At 56.9% G+C, this 19,802-nt stretch overlaps 1 protein-coding gene across 4 annotated transcripts in view; it reads right to left on the minus strand.

Moving 5' to 3' along the window:
- Window positions 1–210: 210 nt before the first annotated feature.
- Window positions 211–19,802, minus strand: part of DHX34 (DExH-box helicase 34) — a 34,018-nt gene continuing 14,426 nt past the window's right edge. For all 4 annotated transcript variants that reach the window (XM_045531315.1, XM_045531312.1, XM_045531314.1 and 1 more), the window contains exons 4-17: window positions 19,337–19,591; window positions 18,146–18,248; window positions 16,488–16,705; window positions 13,318–13,492; window positions 9,026–9,219; window positions 8,253–8,354; window positions 6,579–6,821; window positions 6,154–6,327; window positions 5,708–5,825; window positions 4,695–4,801; window positions 2,186–2,464; window positions 1,531–1,707; window positions 1,162–1,300; window positions 211–522 (exon numbers count right to left, since the gene is read on the minus strand). In XM_045531315.1, coding sequence (XP_045387271.1) covers window positions 389–522; window positions 1,162–1,300; window positions 1,531–1,707; window positions 2,186–2,464; window positions 4,695–4,801; window positions 5,708–5,825; window positions 6,154–6,327; window positions 6,579–6,821; window positions 8,253–8,354; window positions 9,026–9,219; window positions 13,318–13,492; window positions 16,488–16,705; window positions 18,146–18,248; window positions 19,337–19,591 — 2,418 coding nt within the window. In that variant the 3' untranslated portion in view covers window positions 211–388. The remainder of the gene's footprint in view (window positions 523–1,161; window positions 1,301–1,530; window positions 1,708–2,185; window positions 2,465–4,694; window positions 4,802–5,707; window positions 5,826–6,153; window positions 6,328–6,578; window positions 6,822–8,252; window positions 8,355–9,025; window positions 9,220–13,317; window positions 13,493–16,487; window positions 16,706–18,145; window positions 18,249–19,336; window positions 19,592–19,802) is intronic.

Raw genomic sequence — 19,802 nt, forward strand, 5'->3', positions numbered from 1 at the left:
GAGGACAGACTCAGGAGACAGCGGCTGCCAAGGCGCGGTAAGATCCTGCAGCTGGAATCAGGGGGAAGTCCCTGCTGGGCTCTAACTCCCCAAGCCCACCCAGGCTCCCTCAGCTGGCACACTGCAGTAGGACGGATGGAAGCCAGACCCCAGGGAGGACTGACGGAGGGCAGCTGCTGCATTCAGAACGGGCAGGAGCAGGCCTGGAGGTCAGAGTCGGGATACAGGCTTTATTGGCACATGTATTCTCTGCCCTGGCTGGGACTGGACCACTGTGCTGAGCCCAGGCCAGGAGTTCAGGCAGGAGTCCTGGCCCTGGCTCTGGGCTGGGGGACACACAGGCTTGTGGGCAGGCACCCCCTGCTCCTGGCAGGGCTCCCAGCCCAGCTCACAAGTGCTGCTTCCGGTGCCGCAGCACCTCCGTGGGCGTGAAAAGAAAGTCCTTCTGGCAGTCCTCGCAGTGGTAGGGCCGCTGCAGGGCAGATGCCTTCCACAGGGGCTCGGGGGCAGCTTCCTCAGCCCCTAAGGAAGGGAAAGAGGGAGGCCGTGAGGGGCGTGCCACTGCATGCTCCCCCCCACCCAAATCCTGGGCACTCATGGGGCTCAGCTTCTCTCCCGGCCTTTGAGGAGTCCAGTTTTGCCTCCTCCAGGAAGCTCTCCTTGATTAATACATACACACAGCCCAGTCTTTACTCTTCATCCACAACGATGAGACAGAGACTGAAAGAGGCAGGCAGAGCGAGCCCTGGGAGGGAGGGGGTGTGCAGCCCTGCTGCCATCCCCCCACTGAATGCCTGTGTGTGGCTCAGACACTGTGGAGTCCCCTGGGTGACAATGGGGTGGACGTACCCAAGGCAGAGACGTGGGACAGAGAAAAAGAGCAAGAGACATAGCCACAGAGAAACAGAAACAAAGAGACACAGACGGTGACGCAGACCAAAGAGAGACAGAACGCAAGAGGTGGTGCTCCAGGCCCTTCCTGTCCTGGGCTCTGAGTCTTTGTGACAAGACCTGTGCGTGGCACCAGTCAGAGCCAGATGGTTGAGGTCACCAGTCCTCAGAGGGTCCAGCGAGTGCCCAGACACACAGGAAACCCCCGTGGGATGGACACACAGCTGGACAGGCGGCGGTGGCCCGGGTCCCCCACAGCCCTGTCCTTGCCTGGGGGGCCGTCCTGCGGGGCCTCGGGGCAGGTGTTCTCGTGGGCGATGCGCTCCAGCGGCGTGAAGGGCAAGTGCAGGCCACAGTGGGGGCAGGTCCAGAAGGTTCGCAGACAGTCGCTGTACAGGTCCGCGTCGCTCTGCGCAGGCAGGAGTCAGGCTGGGCCCCACCACCCTGTCCCCCACCACCCTGTCCCCCACCGCCAGCCGGGGACCCTTCCCAGCAGCCTGCAGGACTGCAGGCCCCATTTGGAAACCACACCCCTCGACTGAGTTGGAATGTGGTTGGTGGGCTCGGGGGTGGGGGCTTCCTAAAACCCCACCGTCAGGACGGGAGGGTGAGGGGGGCCGAGGTGGGACCCATGCTCACCGTGAGGCAGTTGTAGGTGAGGAAGTCAGTGACTGCGTAGCCCCCCTTGGTGGGGTGGGGGGACAGGGTGGAGCTGCCAAAGAGGCCGGGGAGATTGGGGGCAGCTGTGATGGTCTGGGGTCCCACATAGAGGTTCTGGGTTTCCAGCCCCGTGAGCCGCCGAAGACTGTAGGGAACCTAAAGACAGAGACACAGGAGATAGAGGGAGATGGCCTCAGGGACACGCCACCCGAGCACCTGGATCCGGCTGTGCCTGAAGCCCTCCCTTGGACTTTCCAGTTGTGGGAGCCGAGTGCTTAAGCCAGTCACAACTTGGCTGCAGACACTCATGAGCACAGGCCCGTCTAAAACACGCCCTGACGCCCCATCCTATCTCAACTGCCCTCCCCAGACGCCCACTCCGCTCCCTGTCACAGGGGGGACCACATCCAGACCTTGGGCCTGGCCTTCCAGTCTGGCCACCTCGCCCTTTCTCCTGCTGGCACATCAGCCTTGTTCCCCTCTCCCGGGCTCACTGGGTTCCTGGCCCTGTCCTCAAGCCCCTCTACTCCAGGAAGTCAGCCAGGACTGTACCCTTCTCCCCGCAGACCCTCTCCGGTTCTAAGCTTTGTGGTGGATGCTCCCTCTGGCCACAGGCAGCCCCGGTGACAAGTACCTCGGATGCCATGAACTGTAGCAGGTCCCTGCTCAGGGCTGCCACCTCCTTGGGACTGATCGGCAGAGCCTCCTCTTCCTCCTCCTGTGGCCGCGGCCCGGCCTGCTGAGCCAGTTGCCGGTCCAGGGCGCCTTCCCAGCGTGCACGGAGCCGCAGGGCTGCTGCCAGGAGCCGCACGGCGCTCTCGGCATCTGCCAGCTGCAGCTCTAGCCAGCCGTCGGCCACCAGGCGGGAACAGTCACCATTGGTGTCCAGGGACCGGCTGAACAGCAAGAGGGACTGGAAGACAGGGGGCGGGAGGTAGGGAGTGGCTGTGAGGGGCAGGGTGCCATCTCCAAGAGGCCTGCCGGGACTCCCACCCATTCATCCGCCCACCCACCCTCCACCTGTCCACAGCCCCCTCCACCTGTCTGTCTGAGGATCCTCCCACCCAACACTATCTGCCCACCCGCACTGTGCCAGGCACAGATGCTGCAGATACAACTGTGAGCAAGACAGACAAAGGTCCTGCCCGCAGGAACCGGCATTTCACTCAGACAGACAAGATTAAATAATACAATACACTGTGTTTTAAGAAGCCGCAAAGCCAGGGGAGGGGACAGGAGTAGTGGGGGAAGATTTTGCGGCATGCTGGGAAAGGGAGGCTGCATTTTAAAACAGGGTGGCCAAGGGACAACTGCCACTCACAGACATAACGTGGAGGAAAGAACGCAGACCTGCACGCACACTCACTATGGGACAGGGTCAGGGCTGTAATCCCCGACGTTGTGTTTCATGATAGTATGCGGGGAAATTCTCTGGGGTGGGGGCAGAGGATGGGATGGGATCAGCCCCAGGGTGATATTTCGGGGGCTGGGGGATGGTACAAGAGGACTCAGTGTACCATTCTACCTACTTGCGTGTGTGACAGTCTCCAAAGAAAAGGTGACTCTATAAGGTGACGGACTTCCTAATTACCTTGACATGATCTTTAAACATATGAATGCATCAAAGTATCACATGCATTGGTACCAACTTAGTGTTGTTTAAAAAAAGTCACACGCACCCTGAAAGTTTATACGTCTATCACGTATCAATAGGAAGTTTAAAAAAAGATTCTCCATCACAGACAAGCCATAAAGGGGGAGGAGGGGCAGCACCTTGGCTGGCAGCCGTCGTCCCCATCGTGCGGGGCAGTTCCCCCGCCCGCCCTGCTTGCTTTCGTCTGAGCACCTGCACTGCCTTTCACTCCTGTGTGGTCGCCTGCGCTGCCCCCCAGCGTCCACCAGCAACACGTGCACGGGGAGCTTTGCCCACTTGGACCGCAGCTGCGACCCCACACCCGGAGGCGATAGTGCCTGGCGCAAGACAGGCGCTCCAGGAGCGTTTCAACGACGACAGGAATGGAGAGAGTAGGGCTAGTTTTCGTGGCATCAGGGATGGTGTCAGCAAAACCTCTGGAGGCTCTGGGAGCCCGTAGGGTTTCTCTCTCTCCTCCACGTTCCCCAGGACTGACTGGGAGGGTGCTGGTCCCGGGGACATCCAACCAATGCGGTGGCACGAGGGTGTGGTGTGTGAGCCTGAAGCTCTGGCTCAGCCCTATCTGCTCTCTGTGTGACCGAGGCAGGTGACAGACCCCCGCCCCTGCCCGAGCCTGAGTCTTCTCCTCTATAAAGTGGGAATCGCAGGCTGCTCGAGGGCTCAGGGGCCAGGCCTGGGACCACAGGGTGACACACAGGGAGCACTCGAGGTATGGCAGCTACTCTCTGGCGCAGGCACACATGCAAATGCATCTGCAATTTGAGCGTCCTCGGCCCCCACCCGAGGCCAGCGCTCTCCCTCCCGCCTGACGGCTGCAGTCGCCTCCTGGCTGGGCTCTGTGTTCCCGCCCCACGTCAGACCAGTCCCAGCCCTGCTCAGAGCCCTCCTGGGGCTTGTGCCTCACTTGCCTCTCCGACCCTGTCTCCACGACGCTGCCCCCACCGACTCTGCTCCAGCTGCTCCCGCAAATGCCAGGCACATCTGCCCCAGGGCCTTTGCATGTGCCCGCCCCCTGCCTAGGATGCTCTTCCCCTGGGGTCCACATGGCTCCCTGCCTTCCAGTCTCTGCTCAGTGAGGCCCACCCTGCCTCACCTCACACCACACCTGCTGCCCTCCCCTCCCTCTCCCTCCACCCCCTCCCCCTGCTCTTTTGATCTCCCCTGACTCTTCCCATCTTCTCACACAGCACTCAGTGCTCTACTGCCTTTACTGCTATCCGCTGTCCTCCCTGCCAGGGAACCCCAGGAAGGCAGTGGCAGGGCTCGTTGCCCAGTTCCCTGCTGCGTCCTTAGCACCCGCAGCAGTGCCTGGCCCACAGCAGGCACTCGGCAAGTAACTTGAACAAATCTGTGAATGAAAGAAAAGCCAGCAGCCACACCAACAGTCCTCGGCTCATGGCTGCAGCCAGCCCAGGCAGAAGGAGGCTCCTCCAGGCTTGCCCTGGTGCCCCGGCCCAGCGACCTAGCAGCCACCAAACCTGAGACCTACCTGGAGGGCGGGGACGCGGACGCAGTTCACCAGGTACGGCTTGTTGGTCTCCAGCAGGGAGACGAAGGTGAGGAGCTGGTGCTTGCTGCTCATCTTGTCCTTGTCCTCTGGAAGGGTGAACAGGGCGGCTCAGGCCCGGCCCTCACCCCTACCCATTCGCCCCGAGGGCTGCCCGTCCCACCTGGTCAGCTTACACATCTGGACAAAGATGTGCTCATGTGAGTAACGACAGAATGTCTGCAACTTGTTTTCAAATACTTTGCCAGAACAGACATGAATTGAACTATTCGGCAACATTAAGAAACCAGTTAATTTTGTGAGTAATGTAAAAAATGGCCCTTGTCATTTTATCACTAAATGACATGATATCTGGGATCTGCTTTAAAATGCTCCATCCAGAAGGAACAGAAGGAGAAGACAGAGAAGAAACGAGGGTGGCACATGCAGACGGTCACTGACGCTGGGGACGCCCCAGGGCTCATCACTCTCCACTCGGATGATGTTTAGATATTTCAAAATTTAAAAAACGAGAAAAAGTAATAGGAAGAGGGTAAACAAACTAGGAATTTGCAGCTGTTAAAGATTAGGGAGAAAAGTTTCACATTTAATATCTGAGATGACAGACTCTATGTTTCAGGCTAGTATCTACCCCTTTACTAAGCAGGCTGTCTTCTCTACACACTGGCGGAAGGGGCGGCGTCCTGCCGAGCTTAGACAGACACCTGAGGTCGCAAGAGTCCAGTCCCTGCCCCAGCACACAGGCTACACCCTGCGGGGCCTGGCACAGCCACACGGGCTCAGTCAGCCACCAGCGCCGTGGGACAGGTGAGGCTCAGCGGGGGGTGATTCACCCAAGGCCATGCGGGGAGGTCTGGCCCTGGCACCTCCCCTCCTGAGCCAGCATGAGTGGGGTGTGGGAAGGAGCAAGGCGGAACCCCAGCCGCTAAGGGGCCCCTGAGGTCCCACCCTTCACATCCCAGATGGGGGTTCCCTCCTGCTCGGGCTCACTGTACCTCGGCTCCCTTCGTGGCCCCCAGCCTCCTGCTCCCGTGTGTGCAGCACCTCGGGGCTGCTGGCGAAGATGCAGGTGGGGTGCAGCACGGTGCCCTGCTTGGCCCGGGTGTGGAAGATCTGGAGAGACCCAGGGTGGGGCAGAAGCCTCTGATCTGCTCTTCTGCCGCTCAGGGTGCTATTCCTCCGCCCTCCCGGCCAGGTCCCCTCCTCCAAGAAGCCCTCCCTGACCCCCTCCCAGGCTGGGTCAGGTGCCCCCTCTGGGCTCCCACAGTCCCCTGGGCTCCCCCATCCCATCCCTGTCCACTCTGGTTCTCTGTTTGGGATCACGTCTGTCCCCCCTACTGGACTGTGAGCCCCATGAGGGCAAAGCTAGGGTTGTTTTGGTCACCACTGTGTCCCCAGCACAGGGCAGGCCCTCGGAGAATGTGTGTTGCAGCAGGCCCACCTGGTCAGAGTCTTTGCGGCCGCTGTTGAACACGTCGGGGATGGCCAGCTGCGGGTACAGACCCCGGGCCAGCACCAGCTTGAGCAGGCCCAGCTGATCGCGGCTCAGGTCCTGGGCCGAGCTGGTGGCCGCTTGCAGCTGCTCCAGGTTGTGCCGGAGCTTGAACTTCACATCCTGGTGGGAACACGGGGGAGGTGGGTTCCTGAGGGGCCCTCCCCGCTACCTAAGGGGCATGTGCCTTAGGGGTTCTGTAAACCACGGGGCCTGATCCTGTCCCCGGAAACCTGGCTCCTGGGGTGAGGGCAGGCTGTGTCCCGTCAGACCCCGGGGCAGGGCTGTGTCCTCAAAGTCCCCCAATGTAGGCCAAGGCCTACCCTGGTAAACTCCGCCCACCCAACGCAGCCCGGACAGCCCTGGCACCCCACCTGGATGTCCACGCTGTCAGCAGTGCCCTGGGAGGCTGGGCCGGCCCGGTCCTCCTCGCTGGAGCAGCCCTCCTGCTCCTCCTGCAGCCGCAGCACCTTGCGCCTGCGCCCCCCGCCCTCCTCGTGCTGGCGCTTCAGCTGGTACAGGGCCCGGCGCTCACGGCGCTGCTGCAGCCGACTGTAGCTGTCCTCCGCCTTCGTGGCCTGGGCCCTGGCCAGCAGCCCGTGGTCCTCCAGCAGGTCCTGGGGGAGGGCGGGCGAGAGTGAGGGACACAGGGCAGTGAGTGGGCTCAGGCTTCGGTTCCTGCCCCACCGGCCTGGGGAAGGCCCCTCTTCCCTGGTCCCGGGTGCCGCACGGCCCTGTGGGTCTCCTACACGAGCACTGCTCAGTGTGGCCTGGCAGCGGCAGCATCTGGGACATCTGGGGACTTGATAGAAATTCCAAGTCCTAAGCCCAAACCACAGCCACTGAGTCAGAATCTCCGGGCTGGGGCCAGGAATCTTTATCCAACAGACCCTCCAGGCAACTCTAATAAACATTCAACTAGAGACCTCTGCCCTCCACCCTGCCCACCCATTGTAAACAATCCCCAAATGACCCGACTTGATTGGACCCTGCGTTTCCTGCAGCCCTGACAATGGAGGTCGCAGACGGCGTGCACGTGCATGTGTTAGAGTGTGCCTGCGAAAGGGACCCACACTTTCCAAAGTGTCTGGGGACCAACAGAGGCCGAACGCTGCTCTAGCAGCTGGAGACATCAGTCAAAAGGGACACTGAGAGCAGTGGGACATCAGTGGGCCCCAACACGGGGACCTCAGAAATTGCACGGGAGGCTTTGGCTGGGTGACTGGTCGCCCACTCTGGGCCTCAATTTGTCCATCTGCGACCAAAGGGGATAGATTACACAGGGACTTTTATTTTATTTTCATTCCATGAATACTACACGACCACTGAGAACTATGTAACTGCAGATCTTTCTGTACCCAGATGGAGACACGTCCATGGAATATTAACAAAACAAACTGCAGAACCGTTTGGGTATAGGAGGAATCCAAATCTTTTAGGTTTTTTTGAAAGAAAAATATCTCTCCACCCACTCACCTATAATAATAAAATCACTGCAAGCACTTGTATAGACCCACCTACGTGCTCGGCCCCATTCTAAATGTGCTAGGCATGTTAACACATTTAATCCCCACAGCCTCCCGGTGAGGCAGGTGCCACTGTCACCTTCTCTGTTTTCTGAGGGGAAGCTGAGGCCCAGAGGTGAGCAGTGACATGCCCAGGGTCACACTGTTAGCACGTGGCGGAGCCAGGATCTGCCACTGGGACGTCCAGCTCCGGTGTGCCGGCCCCGACCACCACCCTAAGCTGCCTCCCAGCACTGAGTATGGGCCGCCAGCTCAGCAACCCCGGTCCAGAGGACCAGGCTCTTCATGAGGATGTGGCATGTCACTGCTGACCTTGTCTGCCCCATCCAGGAAGCCCTCCTGGATTTCTATGCCCCATGGCCCAGGCTGCCCCCCGCCTGGTCATCTGCTGGGGGAGGGGTGGATGCAGGGTGGGACTCTGGTCTGGTCGCTGTTGGGAAGGAGAGGGGGACTGCTCTGGAGGGTGCTGACGAGATGTCTGTCTGGGCAGGCCTGGCCCCCACCCCTCCACGTGAACCTCACCTTGAACTGACGCCGCAGGTTGGCCATCTCATAAAGCCGATGCTCCTCTATGCCCCGGCGGCGGCACCACTTGCGTGAGTTTCTGCTCCGTTCGGATTTCACCTGGGCGGAGGTGCAGACAACAGGGTGTCGGGGCCTGGCCAGCTCCGGGGGGTGGGGGGTAGGGGCTGACCACTCAGCGTGGGCCCAAACACCACCCCTGGGAGGACGCAAGGCGGTGGAGGCCTTCACCTTCCCCAGGTCTCAGCCCCAACACGCCCCCGTACAGAGAGCCCTCCCAGACACCTACACCAGGCCAGGCAGCCCCTCTGGGCTCTCCCAGCCCCTTGGACTCCCCACTCCAGCCCTCTCTGGGTTGCCACTGTCACATCAGTAGCCCATCTCTTTGCACTGGGTTGTGAGCCCCAGGAGCACAGGGCCAGGGTAGTTTTAGTTGCCTCTGGGTCCCCAGTACTGCCCAGTACAGGGCCAGACCCAGAGCAGGGACTCCGGGAACCTGTATGGAAACACAGATGCCAGCCGAAGGCGTCTGGACTTCCTCCAGATGGCGCTGGTTCTAATCAGCGCCCTAGGCCCCAGGCCCCAGGCCCCGCCTCAACCCTGGGCCTGGGCACGCTCTGTCCCCTCAGTCCGGGCACGAGTGGTGGAGACTAGGTCCTCCCCAGGCAGGCCTCGTGGGGTGGGCTGGGGGTGGGACACAAGGAGGAGCCACAGCGCAGGCGGCCTGACCCTGCACAGAAGGACAGGCAGGAGGGCCCCGGCGCCTGCCTCACCTGCACCCAGGTATTGAAGACATTGAAGAGCGTGAAGGGGTCACCCTGGTCGCTCTCCAGCGGCCGCCGTGCTGCCGCACACTCCAGGCTGCTCTGGGCGCTGCGGGTGAAGGGCGACTGGACGCTGAGGGCGGCCGCGATGGTGAGCACGGGCTCCTCCAGGTTGAACATGGAGCCCAGGATCAGCATCTTCCCTGGGGCAGCGGGCACAGGCTGAGCCTCCTGGGCTCCAGCACAGCCACACCCCTCACCCCTGGGGCTCTCGGGGCCCCCCGACCCTTCCTACCACCCCCCAGTCCTGCCTCCACCTCCCTCCATCTCACCCACTAACGGTCTCAGGGCCCAGATGGGCTGATTCAAACCCACACGCACTGTGCTCTCTGGTCACATGACCTCAGGTAAGGTCCTCAGTTTCCCATCGGGCACACAGAGGGCACTGTTTAAGTACTGGCTGCTACTGTCACCAACTTCCCTGCTCTTCTATTTACAACCCGACCTGCCGTGGTGTATGTCTCCCCTCCCTCTGGAGTGTGACCTGCACTCAACCTGTCACTCGTTCTGCTTGGCACACAGCAGGTACTGCCTTTGTGCCTACAGGCAGGACGAATCTCCTGCCATCCTTGTTTAATTCCAGGGTGGAGGAGGAAGAGGGAGGAGGGAGGGTATGCGGGGAGGGAGAAAGGCAGAGGTGGGGTTGGGGCAGAGAGGCAGGGAAAGAGGGAGGAGGGGCAGAGGGAGGAGAGGGAGGATGTGGAGAAGGAAAGTGACAGGAACAGCATCCCAACATGGCCAAAGAGCTGGTAAAACACCATCTCCAACTGTAAGCACTCAGAGTGGGAATCTCAGCCAGGCGCGGTGGCTCACGCCTGCAATCCTAACACTCTGGGAGACCAAGGCAGGAGGATCACTCAAGGTCAGGAGTTTGAGACCAGCCTGAGGAAGAGCGAGACCCTGTCTCTACTAAAAAATAGAAAGAAATTAGCCAGACAACTAAAAATATACATAGAAAAAATTAGCCAGGCATGGTGGCGCATGCCTGTAGTCCCAGCTACTCAGGAGGCTGAGGCAGGAGGATCACTTGAGCCCAGGAGTTTGAGGTTGCTGTGAGCTAGGCTGACGCCACGGCACTCACTCTAGCCCGGGCAACAGAGCAAGACTGTGTCTGCAAAAAAAAAAAAAAAAGAGTGGGAATCTCGACCTCCCCTGGTTCTGGGAGCCGGAGCAAACGCTGCACCTCCTGGGAGCTCAGGCCTGCCCACCTGCCCGTGGCCAGCGGCTTGCATGTCACGTGTCTGACCTCACCGGTCCCCTGACTGACTTTACACAAAGTGCCTGTCACCCAGCTGGCCTGGTAAGGTGAGGGTGGGCAGTAAACCAGGCCCAGGGCCAGACCCAGCAGCCTGTGGCATCCCTCCGCCTCGCTGCGCCTCTGCTCCCCATCTGTGAAATGGGGTAACAGCAGCACCTGCCTCTCCTCTCAGGGCTGCCGTGAGGATTAACCATGTCTCACCCTGTCATGCACTCGGAATGCCCCTGGCACAGAGGACACTCCGGCACAGGTCGTCTGTGCCCCTCCCCCCCCACCCCGCCGCTGTGTGACCCTGAGCAGCTGTTCTCTGAGCCTTGCTGTCCTGGCGAGGAAAGTGACAGGTGCTCACTCCCACCCCTTGGGGACTCAGCATCCATCGCTGGCCTGCCCCGTGCCCGCAGGCATGGTCCCCTCCCTGGCCCAGCTTTGCTTTCCTCATTGGTACATGGGGGTAGGGGGCAGCAGCCCCCCCCCAGTAGGTGAGGATGAGGTGACACAGAGTCCACAGAGCTCTGGCCACAGCAAGTGTCCACTCACTGGCCACAGCAAGTGTCACCGAAGGTTCTTTCGCTTCCCGGCCCTAACTCTCCTTGCTCTAGCCCTCTTTCCTTCCATTAACAAAACAAACGAAAATGAACCATCTTCCTAGCCCAGACGCCCCCAGAGCCCATCGTGTCCAGCCTCCCGCCCACACTGCAGCAGCACAGTGTTGCAACAAAGGGGACTTTAAAGGTGTGAACACACATGAGAGGTTCTGTAGGTTCTGTCGCGCACGTGCTGGGGAAACAGCGCCGGGCGGTGGCTGTGTGGGCCTCGGGCTGCTGGAGGGGACAGAACGTGTGGAGTCAGGAGAACAAGGCCAGATGAACACGCCTCAGTCAGCCGGCTCCTCGGGAGGGGCAAGGATGACTCAGAAATGAGCAAGAGGAAGAGTTGTGACATCCTCAAGCCAGCAAGAGAGGGGCCCCAGGGCGGAGCTGGGGGCAGGCTGTGCAGAGAGAGGTGGGACGGGTGAGCTGTGGAAAACCCAGGGCTCCTGTGCTTGGGGGGTCTTGGGTACCCCACCTGCTTCTCCTTCCCCAGGGAGGCTCCTCAATGCCCCAGGTGCTAAGGAATCCAAGTGGGAGAGCTTGTCTTTCAGCTGCTCGTGCACAATCAGTGATTTATATCATGTTCTCTCAATAGCCTTGCAGGGCAGACCCTGCAGGCCAGACCCAGCCTCTAGCAGTGGCTCCTGCAATTTCAGGTAAGGGCCTTAAGACTGCGGTCCCCAACCCCCCCCCCAGGCCTCGGCCAGGTACAGGTCCGTGGCCTGTTAGGAAACAGGCCGAGCATCACTGCCTGAGCTCCGCACCGCCCCCCACAACACCCTGCCCCACACCCCCTGGTCCGTGGAAGAATTATCTTCCATGAAACCAGTCCCTGGTGCCAGAAAGGTTGGGGACTGCTGCCTTAAGACACTAATGTCACAGGTCAGTGGTGAGGACAGCAGGGTCAGAGGGTCTCCTGGCCCCAAATCCTTGCTGATTAAGCCCCATTCCTGATGACACCCGGTGAAGACGGGCAGCAGCATATCTGTTCGTCACTGGCCACTCCAGGTCTGATCTCGGGAGGGCTGGAAACTGACAGCTGTCCCTGTCAGGCTGCGTGGACCTGGCCTTTGCAGACCCTTACTGAACCGTCAGATTGATTCCTTAATTTTCTGGCCACCTTCCGTCACATAAAACCCAGCTCCACTCAAACACTTCAGTCTCCCATCTGACCCAAAGCTCCTCACCTGACCCAGGGCCAGAGGGACCGGATGGCCCCTGCCCTCCTTCAGGCCTCTGCCCAGATGTCACCATCTCAGCGAGGCCTCTCCTGATGGCCACACAACACCGCCCCCAGTCCCCACTACTCCCACTCTGCTCCCGCTTTGCCTCTGCTCAGCACGGGGCACCCGCTGACAGCCCGCACGGCTCACTCATCTGTCCTGCTCATCGTCTGTCTAACTCGTTATATGTGAGCTCTGTGAGCACAGGAGTTTTGTTTTCTTCATGATTATATCTCCAGCATCTAGAATAGGACCTGGCACAGAGCAGGTGATCAAAAACTATTGAATGAATGAATGAATGAATGATGGGACCACCAGTTAACATCTCCTGCCCTTTCCCTCTCACTCACTCCACTCCAGCCACAACAACCTCCGCACTGTTCCCACCACAGGGCCTTTGCACTGGCTGTCTCCTCTGCCTAGAATGCCCTTCTGCTACATCCCCACTGTCCAATACAGCAGCCACTGGCCACGTGTGGCTGCTGAGCAGCTGAAATGTGGCTGGTCCAAACTGAGATGTGCTGTGAGGGTAAAATACATACTGCATTTGCAAGACTTAGTATGAAAAATAATACAAAAATTTTTATATTGATTACATGTTAAAATTATGTTCTGGATACATTAGATTATCAACATTCATTTCACCTGTTTCTTTTTGGTTTTTTAATTTGGTTACTAGACAGTTTTAAATTACAGGGCTCACATCACATTCCTATATTTCTACTGGCAAGCACGCGCAAGTGTTCACACGGCTCCCGCCCCTCACCTCCATTTCTTTGCACAAATGTCACCTTCCCAGTGAGGCTGCCTCGAGGCCTGTATTCTAAACAGCAATGCCCCAACCAGGCCCGACACTTCCCATTCCGCCCTCTTGCTTTCTCCTCTCCGTAACACTTAGGACCACCTGACCTACTATGTATTTTACTTATTTTCCTGATTTATTGCTGGACTCCTTCACCAGAATGTCACCTCCCTGAAGGCAGAGATTTGTGTCTGTTTTGTCCACTGCTACACCCCTGGCACGCAGAACAGTGCCTGGCACAGAGCACTCATGAATGAACGAATGGGCCCTGGAAAAGAACAGACTTGCCTTCGGGTCACTCAGAAAGCGAGCAGTGCCCTGTACCTGCTCTTGGAGCCCTGTCCGATCACACAGAGGGGGGTCCTCACCAATCACGACGTCCACAGGCAGCTGGGCCAGCAGGGACCCGATGGGAGTGAGGGCCTCTGAGCTGTCCAGGGCCCCCTGGTCCTGGAGGTAGAAGATGGCAGTTTCCAGGCTGGCTGTTGGTGGGGGCTCAATGAAAGGGAAGGTTCGGGGGTCCCCCACGCTCATGCTCTTCATCTGAAATGAGAACCATACCTCTGGGATCAGGGATCACAAACTATGAAATTTTAAAACTCCCAGTGTCAAGATCCATTGTACAGAGGTTGGAGGATGGGGGGCATTGCCTGTGTCTGTCTGTGCCCAGCACACCTTCCCCCAGACCCTGACTGTGGAGGAGGAGCACATGACCTGAGCTGGACCAATCACGGTTCCTCAGTCCCTGGTCGCAGCAACTGACCACAGAATGAACACATGACCTGAGCTGGGCCAATCAGAAGCCTTCCCTGGGACTTTGCAAACTGAAGCTGGGAGAGAGCAGTTCCAGCATCCTCTCTAGTTTTAAGTGGCCAGGATAGACGCCCAGAACTGCCACAGTTACTTTTACCATTGCCTGGAAATTAGCCCATCTAGAGCAGATGGAGAAATCCCTGGATTGTTCCTACGCTAGACACACACCCACCACATCTACATACAAATTGATAAAAGCCCCCTTTCTGTCTACAATAGTTTGAGACATGTTTCTTTCACTTGCGATTAAAAGAATCCCAATTAATTCAGAGGCCCACCTAGGCAGCAGGTCGTGGGGAAAAAGAAGTGACAGCACACACCCATCACCAGGCCTAACATGACATTCAAAAGCAAACACTAGATGACTAGAAGGGTTCTGGTGACTAGAAGAAAAGGCTGGCGTGGCAGCTCATGTGACTGCCAGTGAATGAGAAAGCTCAGAAAGCCTGCTCACCTGGCCCTGATCTGAGGGCACTAAAAGTTCTGGCCATCTACCCCAGCAACCAGCATTCCACCTTGCTCCTGCTAACCAAGCCTTGATGTTTTCTGGGAGATCACCCAATACTCACTAAAAGACCTTTAAGTTAGAAGTGAGAAGCTCTGGGTGGGGGGCAGGGCATGGATTATTTCTTAAGATCTCTAGGTGATTCCAATATGCAACTGAGCATCACTGCTCTGACCCAGTCGGCCAATACCACAGCCCCTCACAATTACTGATCATAGGGTGGACACACACAATCCAGTTCTGCTGACAAGACAGGATGGGAGATTGGCCATGGGGCTTCTGGGAAAGGTTCCCACGGCCATAAAAATTAGACCCACGCAGGACAGTTCCTTGCTTCTGCCTCTGGATGGTAAAGAGGGAGGTGATGATGTGCCCACAGATGCCAGAGCCAGGTGGCAGTCAGGAGGCAGGCTCTGGAGCCCAGTGGCCTCAGACAGAATCATGACTCTGCCACTTGCCAACTGCGTGACCTGGGGCAACTCACTTTACCTCTCTGTGCATCCTTTTCCTCATCCCTAAATTAGGATGGTAAGATTTCCTACCCCATAGAGCTTTTATGAGGATCAAAACAATTATAAACAGAACACACTTAGAACAGGACTTGGCCCAGAGTAGGCACTAGATAACTGTTTTTTATCATCATCATCATCATCATCATCAAGAAAGCTGCTGACTGAGGTTGGAAAGATGTAAAGAATCTAGGCCTTATACGACATCACTGATCCACTTCAATAACCAAGTCTGGAACCTTCCTGACTCAGGGCTTCTTATTATGTGAAACAGATTTTCTGTATCGTTTAAGCCAGTATTATTTTAAACGGCAGGCTATGAGTCACTAGTGGGTCAGAGAATCCAAGCAGTGGCTCACAATCAGCATTCTTTTCTTTTCTTTTTTTTTTTTTTTTTGAGACAGAGTCTCACTCTGTTGCCCAGGCTAGAGTGAATGCCGTGGCATCAGCCTAGCTCACAGCAACCTCAAACTCCGGGCTCGAGCAATCCTCCTGCCTCAGCCTCCCGAGTAGCTGGGACTACAGGCATGTACCACCATGCCCAGCTAATTTTTTCTATATATGTTTTTAGCTGTCCGTATAATTTCTTTTCTATTTTTTAGTAGAGACGAGGTCTCGCTCTTGCTCAGGCTGGTCTCGAACTCCTGAGCTCAAACAATCCGCCCGCCTCGGCCTCCCAGAGTGCTAGGATTACAGGCGTGAGCCACCGCACCCGGCCCAGCATTCTTTTCAAAAGATGAAATCAAACAGAATAGAAAACAGCATGCACCACTACGACAGGAGGGGCTGGTTTGTGCTACTCCCACACGTGGCCCATGGCAGACACTGTCCCTCTCTACCCAGGAGAAGGTGAGCAGATGGCAAGTGCGCTACGTGCAGGCCTGGGCTGCAAACCCTCCTTTGCTCCTCGCCCACCCTCTGTCCCCTTCAGCTGGCTGAGTGCACACGTTAAAAGGCCCCAGGGAGGTGCTGGAGGCACAAGAGGGGAGGGGCCTAGGCGCACAAAGAAAACTGCCTGCCAACCTCAAAACTAAAACTCTGCTGTGTTAGTCATTTTAGTGATTGAGTCTATCTAGGCTGAACTAACTAATGAAATGACACATCATGACATAAAATACATTGAGAAACATCGATTTTAAAAGTTACTTTCTGTTGAAAGCATTCTGATTGAGTCATGGGTTCTTGCTTTGGCCCTGAGGATTTGAGGAACGATTCACCCCTCAACATGGGTTTTTTTTTTTTTTTTTTTAGACAGAGTCTCGCTGTGTTGCCCCGGCTAGAGTGAGTGCCGTGGCGTCAGCCTAGCTCACAGCAACCTCAAACTCCTGGGCTCAAGTGATCCTCCTGCCTCAGCCTCCCGAGTAGCTGGGACTACAGGCATGTGCCCCCATGCCCGGCTAATTTTTTCTATATATATATTTTAGTTGGCCAGATAATTTCTTTCTATTTTTAGTAGAGACAGGGTCTCGCTCTTGCTGAGGCTGGTCTTGAACTCCTGACCTCGAGTGATCCACCCGCCTCAGCCTCCCAGAGTGCTAGGATTACAGCATGAGCCACGGCGCCCGGCCTCAACATGGGTTTTGACACGTGGAAGGCTTGAGTTCCACTCAGTGGCGTGGCCCACCTTGCCCCAGAACCCTGGGACCAGTCCTGTCTGGATGCCTCCCTGTACCAGCAGTTAGGATCCAGCCCCTCCCTGCCCATGCCTCACCTGCAGCACCAAGGCATCCAGGGCCACCCGTCGAATTTCCGGGACTGGGTAGGGGGCGAAGGCATCATAGTCTGATTCAGCATAGAGGCGGAAGCAGACCCCAGGGCCCGTGCGGCCTGCCCGGCCCTTCCGCTGTTCCGCGCTGGCCTGGCTGATCCAGAACTCCTGCAGCCGCTGAAGCTTGGCCTGCGGGTCATAGCTCATCTCCTTCACCTTCCCTGGGCGGGGCGGGGCGGGGCAGAGGGGACGATGAGGGAAGGAGTCTGCGTAGCAGTCACCTGCAGCATCCACGCCGTCCACACGCCTGGCATTCTACCCACTCCCTTGTTCACTGACGCTCTCACTACTCCTTCACGCTCCTAACGCTGAGAGCTTATTCTGGGCCCAACCCTGACATTTTGTTCATTTATTCTTTCAGTTCCTCACTCACACATATTTTCATTTATTTTCTCAAGTCTTTGCTCCTTCAGAGGTTTGGTCACTCAACAAATAACTTATTAAGCACCTACTATGTGCCAGGCACTGTACTAGGCACGAGAGATACAGCCACAAAGGAAACAAAGGCCCTGGTTTCACAGGACTGAACAGAGCACCATCCTTCATTCATTGCAAGACCAAACTTTTTCGCATTTTCTTGTTTCTGAAAACGGGACACACCTTAAAATCAATAACATGTCAAAGCTTGGCAATACTTTTAAACTTTCTTAATCATACATGAAATTATGGAATGCCATCATGGCATCCCAGAGTCAATATAATAAGGTAAATGCTAACATTTACTGAGTATTCACTCTGTGCCAGGCACTGTCTTAAGCACCCAAGTGTATTAAGTCATTGAATCTTCACAGCCTGAGGGAGGTGCTGTTATTACTGCCACTTCACAGACGAGCAAACTGACACATGGAACGTCAGTAACATGACCCTGATCACACAGCCAGCAGTGAACCTGGGCAGGCAAGCTCCAGTGTCTCCTAACCACTATGCTATGCTGAATTTCTAGAGAACATTCTAGTTGGGAAGATAGAAAATAAAACAAATATAGCAACAAATATAAAATACTAGTCCCACTCATATGGGAAGTGACAGTGGAAGCAGAAGGGGGATACCACTTAGAATGGACAGGGTGGGCTTCTCTGATGGGGAGACATTTACACAGGCCATGAAACAAGGTGAGGGAGTGAGCCATGTGGATATCTGGAGAAAGAAAGCTCTCAGCAGAGAGAACAGTAAGTGCAAAGGCCCTGGGGCAGAAGCTAGCTTGGAATGTCTGACAAAAGTTAGGTTGTGGCCACTGCTCCACAGCCCCAAATGCCACCTATACGCTGAGCATACCAATTCTGAAAATCAGAAATCCAAAACACTCCAAAATTAGAAAATTTTGGAGTGCTGACATGGCGCTCAAATGAAATGTCTGTTGGAGCCTTTCAGATTTCAGGTTTTCAGATTTGAGATGTTCAACTGGTAAGTCTAATACAAATATTCCAAAACCTGGAAAATCTGAAATCTGGAACCATTCTGGTCCTAAGCATCTCGGATATGGGCTGTTCACCCTGTACTTCCTGCTTCAACCTGGAGCTCCTCACTGTATGTGCACGTCTCGAGACCCCGCACTTCCTTCTAGGTCCTTGGGGTCGGGGGTGGGGCTGGAGGCCCCTTACCAGAATCTACCACGAAGCGGATCCCATCAATGGTGACTGACGTTTCAGCGATGTTGGTGGAAAGGATGCATTTCCTAACTCCAGGGGGCGCCATGTCAAATACCTGGGGAAAGGGAAGAGGTAGCATCAGGGACTAAACTCAGCCCTGATTGACCTGTGCGTCTACTGGCTTCCTGGATGTCCCATGGGCACCTCACACTCGTGTCTAAAACAGCCTTGGCAGCCTCCCCTGAGTCTCTTCTTCCTCCAGAGGTCTCATCCTGAAGATGGCTCACCCTCCAGCTCACCCTCCAGCCCATCACCTGGGCCGTCCCGGGCCCTCCACCCCTCAGCCCCACAGCCACACTTGAACATTTTGAAATTTTATGAATTCCTTCTCTCCTCCCCACACTCCTGACCCCTGCCCTGGTCCAGGCCCCTCCTTCCCGCTGTGATCCTGCTCTAGCTTCCCCTCTCATTTGTGGCCTCTAGTCTCACACCCTCCAACCCACCCCCCACACAGCAGCCAGAGGGATCTGCTAGCACGCCAGCTGGCCTTGCCCTTGACCTTGCCCAGAAGCTTCCCACGGCAGGCACCACACTGGGTCTTCAAGGCCGCTTGTGGTCCAGCCCTGCCTGCCTCTCCAGTCCCATCTCTCCTGACTTCCCCTTCACAAGCTGGGCCCCGCCACCCTACATGCTGTTTCCCAGTGACCCCATCTTTCTCTCACTGTGGACCCTTTGCACATGACCTTCTCTTGGCTCTAAGAGACAGTCAAGCATAGTGGTTAGGACCAGGAGTCAACAACTACAGCCTGTGGCCAAATCCAGCCTGCCACCTGTTTTTGTGGATAAGGTTTCATTGGAACACAGCCTGGCCCATTCCGTGTATGGCTGCTTTCGGGATGCAACAGTAGAGCAGAGCAGCAGTGACAGAGAGCCTGTGGCCCCCAAAGCTGAAAATATTTACCCTCTGACCCTCTACAGGAGGTTTGCCAATCTCTGGTTACCAGTGTGGGCTCTGGGGCCAGATTGCCTGGGTTCATAGCCTGGCTCTGCCACTTAGTGGCTATGTGACTTTGCTAAGTTGCAGCCCCACTGACCAGCGTTTGTGGAGTCACATCCGTCCTGCGTGGAACCGCCCTGACCCCCTCCCCTCTCTGGTCCGCACAGACCACTGCCTGCCCTACTCTGCCCGGCTTCACGCGGTACCTTGTCCTGGTCGGCCACAGAGAGGGCACTGTGCAGCGGGAGCACCACCCAGCGCTGCGTGTGGCTGGCATAGGTCTGGGCGGCCTCGAGCACAGCACTGATCTCCGCCATGCCGCTGAGGAAGACGAGCAGGTCACCACGCTCCTCAGGGGGGTACTTATTGTCAATGGCCTCCAGCACCCTCAGGAAAGGCCGAGGGTCCAGCTTCTCTGACTTGGATGCAGTCGGCTCTGCCTCGTGCGGCTGGTACACGACCTGCGAGGAGACAGCCCCAGGCAGGAGCACACCTGTCCCTCCGGCTCAGAGCAGTGGCACAGGGAGGCCGCAGGCTTACGGAGAAGATGTGGATCAGATGGGTGGCAGACAGCACACTCCAACTGCATAATTTAGCGGATGTAATAAAAAGACAACAGCAAGGTAACTGGAGAGCTTTTGGGGGTGCTGCAATATTTGATTTTCTTTGAAT

The sequence above is a fragment of the Lemur catta genome, chromosome 19, assembly GCF_020740605.2.
Source record: "Lemur catta isolate mLemCat1 chromosome 19, mLemCat1.pri, whole genome shotgun sequence".
NCBI lineage: Eukaryota > Metazoa > Chordata > Mammalia > Primates > Lemuridae > Lemur > Lemur catta.